The sequence below is a fragment of the Hyaena hyaena genome, unplaced genomic scaffold, assembly GCF_003009895.1.
Source record: "Hyaena hyaena isolate Hyena2069 unplaced genomic scaffold, ASM300989v1 scaffold_9, whole genome shotgun sequence".
In the NCBI taxonomy this organism is placed as follows: Eukaryota; Metazoa; Chordata; class Mammalia; order Carnivora; family Hyaenidae; genus Hyaena; species Hyaena hyaena.
Window position 1 is genome coordinate 312,563 of NW_024080641.1, and position 12,887 is coordinate 325,449.

Sequence of the window (12,887 nt, forward strand, 5' to 3'; positions counted from 1 at the left end):
AACATTCACACGTTTAAAAAAAAAAAGAAAGTCTGATGTTGGGGCGCCTGGGTGGCAATCGGTTAAGCGTCCGGCTTCAACTCAGGTCATGATCTTACAGTTTGTGGGTTTGAGACCTGCATCGGCCTCTGTGCTGACAGCTCAGAGCCTGGAGCTGCTTCAGATTCTGTGTCTCCCTCTCTCTCTGCCCCTCCCCCACTTGCGTTCTGTGTGTCTCTGTCTCTCAAACATGAATAAACATTAACAAAATAACCCCCAAAAATCTGATGTCTTATATTTATTGTGCTTTTTGGTGTTTTCCAGTTTTCGTAGAAGTAGCATAAGGTGTTGGGTTTTTTTGTTTGTTTGTTTCGTTTTATTTTTGGTTTGGTTTGGTTTTGTTTTGTAACCAGGATAAAATAGTATAAATAAGTTTTAAAAAATAAGGTGGATATGGGGCGCCTGGGAGGCTCAGTCAGTAAAGCATCTGACTTTGGCTCAGGTCATGACTCTTCGTGAGTTCAAGCCCCGCGTTGGACTCCGTGCTGACAACTCAGAACCTGGAGCCTCCTTCAGATTTTGTGTCTCCCTCTCTCTCTGTCCCTCCCCTGCTTATGCTCTGTCTCTCTCTCTCAAAAATGAATAAACATTTAAAAAAAATTGTTTTAAATAAGGTGGATAAATAATAAGCTAAAGTCACCATAAAGTCATAAAGATAACAACTGACTCCCCGGCCCCGCCTGTGCGGGGTTCAGAGTCCATCCTGGGAAGCAGGAGAGGGACGGACGGGGCCAGCAGCCCAGGGCTGGAGACGCAGATCTGTGAAGGGGCAGAGGAGGCTGTGCGGTCCCTGGAGAGACACCTAGCCCAGGAGGACCTGAGCATCCCATGGACCTTTCCAGACCTCAATGCAGACATTGGAGGGAGCTGGTTCTCCTGGGTAAGAGAGCTGAACCCACAGGGGTCACAGGGATGGGGAGAGGAGAGGTGCTCAGGACTCGCACCAGGGCTCTCATGAGCTCGCACACCTGGGCATACCGCACCCATAGACACACTCTCTCTCTCTCTCTCTCTCTCTCTCTCTCTCTCTCACACACACACACACACACACACACACACACACACACAGTGTTCATCCTCATGCATACCCAGGAGTGATGACCTTGGACCCCCAGCCACACTTGCTAGAAATCACCTCCTCTGTGTGCCCAGCCTGTCCTGATCCCTTCCCCCACCTCTCCAGCTGGACCCCTTCCCAAGGCCCCCTCCCCTCCAGGACCCTCTGAGCCCCCCTGACAGGGACAACTATCGTGTCTCACCATCCACCTTGGGTACTGTCTTCAAACACCACTAGTGTCCTCCCTGGAGCCAGCAACCAGAGGTCTCAGGTGTCTCTGTCCCCTCCATGGAGCCAAGGTTTAGGGTACACAGACAGTGGATCTCTCTGTCCTAGTTGATGACAGACCCCCACCCACACGGATGCATTCCACCGAATTTAGATGCTAAGTCAAAGACTTGTGTAGACAGTCTTGGGGGACTTTATCTACCTGGATATCTCTGGAGCTCATCCACTGGGTTCTGCCCCATGATCAGGGATGCTGTGATGTGGTGGTGGCTGACACAGCCCTCTGTAGCCCAGAGTCCAGTGTGAGATGCAGATCTGTCTCCAGATTCTGATGACCCGGAGTGATGGGGACAGGGATGAGAGGGCCCAAGAGGCTGGGGGAGCCCCAAGGGACTGCCTGACCTACACTGACAAGGAGGGGACATCACAGCTGAGAACAGAAGGATGAGTAGAAGTGAGTAGACAGAAAAGGCCAGTGGACATGAGGAGGAGGGAACAAGGATCAGTGTGCCAGAAATGGGGAACAGCGGGTGTGAAAGCCTGAAGTCAGGAAAGAATGCTGTGCATGAAGAGAGCTCTCTGTCTGGGGCACACAGTGTGGATACTGTGTCTTCTCATAAATGAGTGCACAAATGCCCACGTGAATGAATGACTGAATAAGGGAGTTCATGGGGGAAATGGGGTGGGGTGCATGTGATCCAGAAGGAAACTCGATGAATCATACAGACCAGCTCTCTTAGAGTGTCTCATAAACCACACTGAGTTTGAGTTTTATCTGTAGAGTTCTGGGGAGCCATGGAAGGTACCTGAGCATGGAGAGAGCAGGGTCACATCTGGGACTTTATAAAGATCCACATAACTGTCATATGAGGATGGGTTGGAGACTGAGTGTCCAAAGAGGAAGCCAGGCTGGAAGAGGATGAGGAAGAAATGGGCCAGGGCAGGGGCTGAGGGGATGGGAAGGAGACAGGCTGGGGAGTTAGAAACCCTTGGTGAGCTCACCAGTGCCTCTGGTGTTCATTGCCTGGACAGTGTAAATCAATCTCTCCTCTCTCTCTCTCTCTCTCTCATGTATGTGTGTTCTGTTTGTCTTCTTCAGCCAGTCTGCTGGCCTGTGGGATCCGCCAAGCCACCAGCCAAATTTCCATCGACCCAGAATCACTCATAGGAATCAAGGGATTTCGGAGTGTCCTGGTCCTCCAGAATGTCACCCAAGATGCTCAAGAATACAGCTGGCACCGTGGTGCAAATGACACTGTGGAAAATATGATTGTCAGCTACAAAGCTCCCTCCAATACCTGGCAGTCTGGGCCCATGCACAGTGACCGGGAGAACGTGACCAAGACAGGTGACCTGACCATCAGGAGGACTGAATTAAGCGACGCAGGGAACTATACCGTGAGGGTGGACTTCAGCAACAGGACTGAGAGAGCAACTGGCTATCTCTATGTTCAAGGTGAGCTGCCAGGTTGCCCCCTTTCCATCAGATCAGGGGGCTTTGAGAGTGAGTTTCCTTGGAGACCATAGTGTCCAAGTCTCCTCCAGCCCCAGGTGACACGGAAGCCTTGGCAGACGGTAGTCTAGCTTCTCTTGCAGAGATGGGTCACTCATTCACTCCAAGGGTTTCTGTTTCACTGTCAGGGTATCAGTTATGTACTACTGTGTAACAAACAGCAGCTTCAAAAAACCTTAATTTATTGTCATGCTTTCCTGTGGGTCAAAAGTCCAGGCGAGCACTATGCTCTAAGACTCACAAGTTGTTGAGCCAGGGCTGTGTATGGCCTCTGTATGGCACTGTCCACAGGCATTTCACATCACGGCTCTGATTCTTCAGGGTCAGCTGAATTCTCTCCCTATGGTCTGCTAAGCAGGAGGCTTAAATAACAAAAGGTAACATTCAGAATGACAGCCCATCACTTTTGCTTTATTACATAGAAGAAAGTCACAGGTTTCACCCACATCTGAGGGGAGGGGATCATCACAGGCTGGAGATCATGGGGCCATCTTGGAATTCTGTCTACTACAGATAGTTCCTGGGGGCACCACAGGGGTGGAGGGGAGAGTGTGGATTTGAAGACAGGAAGTCCTGTGTTTACCTCTGACTGTGTAGATGTCGCATGTTCCCAAGCCTTTCTTTGTCTTCCTTCTGGGGTGTCCTCAGTTTCCTCATCTGTAGAAAGAGGATAGTGTCTACCCATTGTCTGTTGTAACACTGAAAGGAAATATTTGTAAGCAAATGGGACTCAGATAATGGGAGCAATTATTATGCAGAGTCCAAATACCACCTGTCACTCTGAATTCTACTCATGGCTCCTCAGGTGGGGTGCCTGGTTTTAGGGTCAGAGTTCAGAAACAACCATTAGGTCACATGCCCATGCCAAGAACTCACCATTATTGCAGTGGATGCCTCAGGGATGGCTCAGCGCATAGGACAATGGGCTCAGGCTAGTGTCTATACATCAACCACTCACAGCCACACTGTACTTCTCTGTCCCTCTCAATTCCAGGGCTGCTCTCCTGCCAAGACCCCAGTCCCCATCTTACAACTTTTGGCTTCTCACCAAACCTAAAAGCCCCTTTGTAGAGAAGCAGAGCTTGGGGAGGCAGACCCCACCCCTAATGTCTCCTTCCTGCTTCCCCCAGAGTTGGAAAAGAAGCCAGACATCTGGGCTAACACCAGCACTGTGATAGAGTACATGGATTCCGTGGCCATCATTTGCTACACCAATGCCACCATTGTCAAGTGGTATGTGAATTATGAACAGGTGTCCAGCAATGACCAGATGACAATCTCCCCGGACTTCAAGACCCTCATCATCCACAAGGTCGGCCGCTATGACAGAACACTTCAGTGTGAAACTGAAAGCATTCCAGAGTTTCCTCGGAGAAGTGAACCTCTCTCTCTCACCGTGTACTGTGAGTAGTCTGGGGTCACAGAAGTGACGCCAGGGGTGGGCTCAGGGCCTCCCAGGGACATAGCAATGAAACAGGCAGAACTTGAGAGCAGGAGCACATAAGCCAGCCTGTAGCCAGCTAGATCTGGGTTTGAATCGCAGCTCTCTGGACTTAGAGTCACCTTCACTGCACAGAAGGACCTGCTATTTAAGATGGAGGACCCAATCCCTACTCCCCAGATTAGAAATAGTGTGAATTTGTTCAGATCCGGCTTTTGTAAAGAAGAGCTTGATTACAACTAATAGCTTTTTTTAATGTTTTATTTATTTTTGAGAGAGAGAGAGGCAGAGCGCAAGTGAGGGAGGGGCAGAGAGCAAGGGAAACACAGAATCTGAAGCAGGCTCCAGGCTCTGAGCTGTCAGCATAGAGCCGCCTCAGGACTCGAACTCATGAACCGTGAGATCATGACCTGAGGTGAAATCAAACGCTAAATGGAATGAGCCACCCAGGCGCCCCACAACTAATAGTTTCTTAAAAATGACATTCAATGGCTGGGGCGCCTGGGTGGCTTAGTCGGTTAAGCGTCCGACTTTCGCTTAGGTCGTGATCTCGCGGTTCGTGGGTTCAAGCCCCGCGTCGGGCTCTGTGCTGACTGCCAGCTCAGAGCCTGGAGCCTGTTTCAGTCTGTGACTCCCTCTCTCTCTGACTCTCCCTGCTCACGCTGTCTCTCTCTCTCCTAGAAATAAATAAATAAATAAAAACATTTAAAAAAATGACATTCAATGGGGTGTCTGGGTGACTCAGTTGGTTGAGCATTAGACTTCAGCTCAGGTCATGATCTCACGGTTCATGAGTTTGAGCACCATGTCGGGCTCTGTGCTGACAGCTCAGACCCTGGAGTCTGCTTCAGATTCTGTGTCTTCATCTCTTGCTCTGCCCCTTCCCAGCTTGTGCTCTGTCTCTCAAAAATAAATACATGTTAAAAAAATTTTTTAATAACATTCAACTCATTTTTTTAAGTTTTTTAATGTTTGTTTATTTCTGACAGAGAGAGAAAGAGAGAGAGAGAGAGAGACAGTATGAGCAGGGGAGGGTCAGAGAGAGAGGGAGATACAGAATCCGAAGCAGCTCCAGGCTCTGAGCTGTCGGCACAGAGCCCAACGTGGGGCTCGAACCCACGAGCCATGAGATCACGACCTGAGCCAAAGTTGGACGCTTAAACGACTGAGCCACCCAGGCGCCCCTAACTTACTAAATTTTCAAATCCCAGATTCCATTGAGCCTTTTATGTCCACTGATCTTTTTACTCTGGTTTTCCAAATTTAGCAAAATCGCCTTCACTTTTCCTTTTACTCACATTGAACTGTCTATGCTCTCTTAAACAGTCTGACCATTCATCCATTCTCTTTTCTGCATGACCCTCTTTGGCCGCCCACCAGGGCAAGTACACAGCCCAGTCAGACTTCCCCCAAATCTCAAACAGGTCTTGTAAACCGAAGACATCGACTTATGTAGACATACAATGAGCCTTGGGTCTTACAAAGAGCCCGGGACCTTTCACATCGACCAAACTCTTTCACATCTCTCAGCGGTGAAAAACCACAAGTCCTGAACAGTTTTCACATCTCAATCCAGAACCACGTGGAGTCTGTCAGATTTCCTAACAAACATGCTGGAGAAAGCGATCACAGAAGAGACAGCTTCTGGCCTCATACATGGCTTACTGGTCAGAGGCTTGCAACCAAGAGCCGGGACCAGGACCCATGGCCTGTAGCTGCTCAGGAAGACTCCTCCTGGGCCATAGGGGAAATTAGCTTTGTCCCTTTGTGGGTCAGTAGAGGACTATGAAATCCCTAGTCCTCTCCTTGGGATCTTGTTTCCCTCATCTATAAAATCAATCACAAGGGCTATGGGAATTAAGCCAATGTGTGAACCTGTAAAAGAGCCTGGCTTGCAGCAGGCCTCTACTCTATCCCTATTTTACTGTGATGTGAAGGGCTATCTCGGGGCTGGCTCATAGTAGGCGCAGATAGCAGAAAACATTATAATTATAGTGGTCGTTGGCACAGCTGCTTTGCATGTGTTCGTGGTGCAGAGTGGGGGCACCTCCTGGTTGAGAAGGGGGTGGACCGCATGCAGGCTGAGTAAGGAGACAGGATCCCAAGGGGTCAGAATCACAGTTCTGAGACTTGCCTTGTCTCTGCAGATGGGCCAGACAAAGTGCAGCTGAGTACCAGTCACATCATCCGCAATGGTGTCCTGTCTGCTAGGATCGGCTCCCAGGTGCGCATGCAGTGTATCGCCATTTCCAAACCCAGTCCCAAGTACCACTGGATCCACAATGGCTCCCGCCTGAGCTTCTCAGAAGCAGAAATCATCCTCCCAAGTCTGGCCTGGGAGCAGATGGGCAGATACAGATGCATTGTGGAGAACCCCACGACCCAGCTGGCCATGTACAGGGAATTCCAGATCCGGGTGCATACCGCAGGTGAGTCCAGCAGCCTCTCTCTGGGGCTCACGCCCCACAAGTCCTCCATGCTTTTGCCTAGGCAGTGCCTGTCATCAGACATCCCATCTCTACCTTGCAATGCCCATGACGGTTGGATAAAATCCTCCATCCTCTGAGGCCCAAGTCCAAAGCTATCTCCTCTCTGAAGCCCTCAGGGACCTCAGATCAGAGCAAGGGTGAGGTCCAGCGAGATACGGCCAGCCAACACTTACTGAGCACCCTACTAGGTATGTGACCCTCCAGTCTCTCCTCAGAGGAAGTGACCGTTGTTAACACCACCTCCATTGTACAGATGAGAAAACTGAGCTATGGGAAGTTTGAGTGCTTTATGCAAGGTTCCAGCTCCAATCAGCAGAGAGGGCAGGGCTCAAATTCTGGCAGTCTGACCTTACAGCCTGTGCCCAGTTTTGCTGGGCTGCCTCTAAATGAGGCAGGGGACGGGGGCAGTGGTATGAAACAAGGCTGGGAGGGAGGATGGTGGTGTGGGGGAAGCAGAGATCTGTTGCTGATGTGGGGTCTGGAACGTGGCTTGGGCATAAATCTGTACATGGGAAGAGCACCTCTCTGAGCCTCAGTTTCCCCATCTGTAGTGTCAAGATAATAAGGGTCCATATATGACAGCTCCTGGCAGAATTCTGGCAGAATTAAATCAGAGCATGAGGAGCCATCAGTCTGGCTCGTCCCAGAGAGCGAACCACAGGCACGGCCCACAGTGGGCTAGAGAGGTTTATTCTGGTCTCTCCACACTATTTACTTAGCACCTGCTATGCACCAGACATGATCGACCAACTGTGCACAATTATGCACCGACTGATTCACACCTTTCTACTCCACTGGACTGTGAGCTTCAGGAGGACTGAGGCTGGGAAAACTCTTTGCTCACCATTTGTCCCCAGTGCTTAACATGGTGCCTGGCAGGTTCAGTGAATACCTGTGCAATGAGTCCGTGACCCTGTGTAACCAGCACCCCCGCCCCTGTCACCGTCTACCACCTTGAGTGGGCTCATTCTTTCCCACTGCACTTCCTGCCGCCTGCGATGATATTAGACATCTCTTTGCTTAACTGTCAACTGTCCACTTCCCAGCTGGAATGTCAGCCCCATGAGGGCAGGAAGTTTTTTGTTGTTGTTTTTGTTGTTCACTGCTGAATCCCTAGCACCTAGAACAGTGCCTTGCACATAATAGGTGCTGACAAATCTCTGAAGAACAGATGTGTGTGTGAGTGAAGGGTTGAGTGATGGTGCTCCTGACCCCCATGTACCCTCTACTCCAGACCACAGTACTGTTGTGAGCAGCAGCTTCACCATCTCAGGAGCCAAAGTGGTGTGGCTCATCGTGATAACAGTCCTTGGTGGCGTCTACATCTGCGGGATCCTGATCTACGCCTTGATCAGCCATTTCTCCACTAGGTGCCTGTTGCCCTGGTTCAGGGGTGGGGGGCTGGCTGGGGACTGGGTCTCAGAGCGCTGCCCTAAGAGGGGGAGGCAGAGCCAGAAGGGAGAAGGGACAAGCCAGGAATTGGCTGTCAGGAATCATCTGGGGGCAGACAGGTCAAGGACCAGAGCCAGGGACAAAGAGGGAGAGTGTAGAGATAGTCATGCCTCTGAATAGCAATGGGCTTTCCCCCAGTGACTTCAGCCCAGTGCCTTTGTGTTTACGACGTAGATGTGGAGGTCCGTCTAGAGGGGCAGCTGTGAGAATGAGCGGGGTGGGTGCCAAGCCTCCAGCATGAGCCTGGCACATGGTAGTCACTACTTAGTGAGTGAAGCTGGGGAAACAGACAGTAAACTACACAGAGGGAGAGACTGGGCAGAGGGAAGATTCTAAACTGGGTTCAAATCCCAAAATAGATCACACTCCTCCCAGGTCCTCTTAGCCTACCTGGGCCATGTGAAGAGTAATGGCTGCCTGTAGGGTAATGGTGGGGCGGGGAGGCACACACTTATCTTGGAGGACAAAGCAATTAGCAGCGTTCTCAGTACAGAGCAGACCAGAATTTGTCACCCTCAGCACTATCAATATTTGGGGCCAGATAATTATTTCAGTTGGGGACGGGGTATAAGGCTGTCCTTCACACTGTACCATGTTTAGCAGCATCCCTGACCTCCACTGACTTGATATCTGTAGCAATTACCTCCATCACTCCAAGTGTAGACAACCAAAAATGACTCTAGGCATTGGAAAGGTCCCAAGGGGCGCCTGGGGGGCTCGGAAGGCTAAGCGTCCGACTTCCACTCAGGTCATGATCTCGTGGTCCATCGGTTTGAGCCCCGAGTAGGACTCTGTGCTGACAGCTCCGAGAGTGGAGCCTGCTTGGAAATCTGTGTGTCTCTCACTCTGCCCCTCCCCCACTCGCACTTTGTTTCACTCTCTCTCTCTCAAAACACAAACAAGCAAATCTTGATTGAGAACCACTGAGGGATGATGGAGACGATGGTGATGGTGGCGGCAGTGGAGGTGGCAGTGACCATGGTGACAGTGATGGTGGCGGTACAGACTGTGGTGACGATGCTGGAGATTTTAGAAGACACGTTCTTTTTTCAAATCATTTTAGTTTTTCGATATGGAGCCTCTCTGTGATCATTACAGGGTCTCTCTATCAAGAAACTTGCCGGGGCGCCCGGGTGGCTTAGTCGGTCGAGCGTCCGACTTTTGCTTGGGTCATGATCTCGCGGTTCGTGGGTTCGAGCCCCGCGTCGGGCTCTGTGCTGACTGCCAGCTCAGAGCCTGGAGCCTGTTTCAGAGTCTGTGTCTCCCTCTCTCTCTGACCCTCCCCTGCTCACACTGTGTGTCTCTCTCTCTGCTAGAAATAAATAAAACATTAAAAAAAAAAAAAAGAAACTTGCAATACCAATCATCAGTGCGACAACCCATTAGTGCTTTAGCTTGCCATGTGCTAGATGGGTGTAACACTGCCATTGACCTCACAGGGATACCTGTGCTCAGGCTTTTTGATTTAGCCATTCTGGCAGATGTGACAGGGCATCTCAGTGTGATGAATTTCCATTTCCCTGATGTCCAGTGACGTTGACTACCTTTCCTGTACTTACTGGCCATTTGGATCACTTGTGAAATACATGGTTGAGTCTTTTTTCCCATTTTAACAGTTAGGTTATTGTGTTATTAACTGGTAATAATTCTTTATGTATTCTAACTTCAAGCCCCTTTTCAGGGATATATATTTTTTTCTTCTAGTATGGCTTGCCTTTTCATTTTCTTAATCATGTCTTTCTGTGAGTAGAAGTTTTTAATGAAAACTATATATGTGTGTGCGTAATGCTTACTATTATGTTGAATGTCCTATAAGAAATCTATGCATATCCATAAATCCTCTCCTAAATTTTCTTCTAGAGCAATACTGTCCAATAGAAATATAATGCAAGCCAAATATGTAATTTCAAAATTCTAGTAGCTATAATAAAAAAACTAAAAAGAAACTGGTGAAATTACTTTTAAAATTTTTTAATGTTTTATTTATTTTTGAGAGAGAGACAGCGTGAGCAGGGGAGGGGGAGAGAGAGAGGGAGACACAGAATCTGAAACAGGCTCCAGGCTCTGAGCTGTCAGCACAGAGCCCGATGAGGGGCTCGAACCCATGAACCGTGAGATCATGACCTGAGCCAAGGTTGGAAGCTTAACCGACTGAGCCACCCAGGCGCCCTTACTTTTAATAATAGTCTATTCAACCCAGTATATCCAAAGTATTATCATTCCAAAGTAATCAATATGAAAAATTGTTAACGGGATCCTTTATCTCTCTCTTTTTTTTTTTTTTTTTTGGATACTAAGTGTAGCACCTCTCAAGGGCCATATATGGCTGGTGACTACCCTATTGGGTAGTTTTCATAGTTTTCACTTATACTTTTAGGTTTACGATTCATCTCAGACTAATTTTCTGCATGTGATGTGAAAAAGGGTCAAGTTTCATTGAATCCAAACCTTGACCACTTGTTCTATCAATTACTTGTTTAAAAGTCCCTCCTCTCCCAATTGAATTGACTTGGTGCTACTCAGCTGACTATATACACACTCTGTTTATAGACTCCATTCTGTTCTACACCACAGTGTCCTGACTACTCTAGCTTTATAGTAAAGTCTGTTTTCTCCAACTGTGTTCTTCCTTCACCAGATTGTTTTGCTATTCTAGGTCCCTTACCATTTTTATATAAATATTTCACCATGACCTTACAGGTAGGCTTCTCATCCCTATTTCACAGAGTAGGAAACAGACACAGCATGGAAGGGATTGGTTAGTTAATGAAGGCGCAACGTATAACTTTGCACTTGAAATTCTCTGTTTCCAAAGCTTGTGTTCTTCCTGTGGGTACTCACAGCTCATCCCCTGGAGGGCTTCTAATTCTACTGGAATCAGCCCCTGACTTTTCCTTTGTCCCTTGGGGGCCAAGATCCCTCAAGCCAGGGCTGGGTCTCAGCACTCTCTCACTGTGAATCCTGATCTCTGAGTACTCAATACCAGGGGCCACCTTTTCTTGAGGGCCCCAAGGCTCCTTCTCATCAAAGTTGAGTGTTGCATAATGGAGGTCTTCTGGTTCCCCTGAGGAGGGCGTGGCTGCATCTGGGGGTAGGTTGCCTGCCCAAGATTCAATCAGGAGACCCTGAGTGAAGGAAAAGAAAAGGGAGTCAGAGCCAAACAGTGGGGGATAGGATAAGGCAGAGAACACCCAGGAGGGAAGTCCATGAGTTCCTTCATCCATTCATCTCACATACATTTTTGTTGAATCCCCTCGATTCATAACATTTAATACATAACACTTTATTTGATGCATGCATAACACTTTGCCACAACAACTCCATAAGGAAGATATTATTATTGTCCTCATTTTTTCGATATGAAAACTGAGGGTGAACCAAGGAAACAGCATTCTCCAAGTCCCCAGTGAAACCAGGATCCAGCCCAAGTCCTTTCTAACCCCAAAGCCTGGTGTCCTACTGAGCCCCTCTGTGCATGAGGCCCTGAACTGGGTGCTGAGTATACTGTAGTGGGTACAAGAGGTGTAGACACTGACCTCTTGCAGCTTACTCTTTAATCAAGGGAAGAGGTAAGAAGTGTGTTAAACAAGTAAGTATCTAATGGTGAATTACAATATAATGGACAGGACCTGGGTAAGAAAGAGAGAGAGAATTACAAAGCCTCGATTTGAGCACTGCACCTGTCCTTAGGGAACTCACAGTTTCGTGGAAGGAAAACCAGTCAAAGAAATTATATCCCTGTGATATAGGCAGAAAAACAGCCCCCCACAGATGCCCACTCCCCTAGGACCTATGAATGTGTGACCTTCTATGGCAAAAGGGATTTAAGGATGGAATTAGATTAAGGATATTGAGATGGGAAGTTTGCCCTGGATTATTGGGGTGTGGCCAATGTATTCACAGGGGTCTTTATCTTTACAATTAAAAGGAGACACAGAGGGGCTTGAAGATGTTATTCTCATGTCCGTGAAGACAGAGACCTGGGCCACGAATGAAGGGATACAGACGTTTCTAGAAAAAGCAAGAAAAATGCATTTCTCTCCTGGAGCCTCCAGAAGGAACTCAGCCCTGCCTGCCAGCGCCTTGATTTTAGCCCAGTGAACCCCACTCTGGACTTGTGACATCTGGAGGTGTAAGATGATAAATGTATGCTGTTGTAAGGCACTAAATGTGTAGCGGTTCCTGACGGCAGCGCGACATTCTCTGTTGCCCCCACCCCACCCTTGAGGAGAGAACACTTCAATGAAACGGTTCATGTTTTTGTTCCTCCCGTTCTCTCTTGATTGTTCAGAGTAAGAGTTACACACACACACACACACACGCGCACACACACACACACGCACACACACAACCACTTCCTGACACTGTTGTTATCAAGATCTCTGCTCAGTGAAACCCACATGGGCCCCTTTCAGTCCCTGCCCCCTGGATTTCGCAACAACAGAAAGGTCACCCAGCTGCCTGCCTTCCCTAAACAAAAGCCCTTCTTTTCTGGGCTGCAGGGTTTCCATCAACTGCCCTTGCTGCCTCTTTGCTTGTTGCTCTGCATTTCCCCGACCCCTAAGTATCAGAGGGGCCCCGGACTCTTTCCTTCTTCAACTTCACCTTGTGACCTCATCCACTATACCCGCTTCATGTCATCTACAGGCTAATGGCTCCCAAAGCCTC

General features: G+C 48.7%; 1 protein-coding gene across 1 annotated transcript; it reads left to right on the forward strand.

Moving 5' to 3' along the window:
* Nucleotides 1-867: 867 nt before the first annotated feature.
* Nucleotides 868-12,383, forward strand: CEACAM18 (CEA cell adhesion molecule 18). The gene is made up of 6 exons (XM_039246934.1): nucleotides 868-919; nucleotides 2,424-2,780; nucleotides 3,968-4,240; nucleotides 6,426-6,747; nucleotides 8,024-8,137; nucleotides 12,148-12,383. The coding sequence occupies exons 1-6, from the start codon at nucleotides 868-870 to the stop codon at nucleotides 12,164-12,166; spliced, it is 1,137 nt and encodes a 378-aa protein (XP_039102865.1). The 3' UTR covers nucleotides 12,167-12,383.
* Nucleotides 12,384-12,887: the final 504 nt, after the last annotated feature.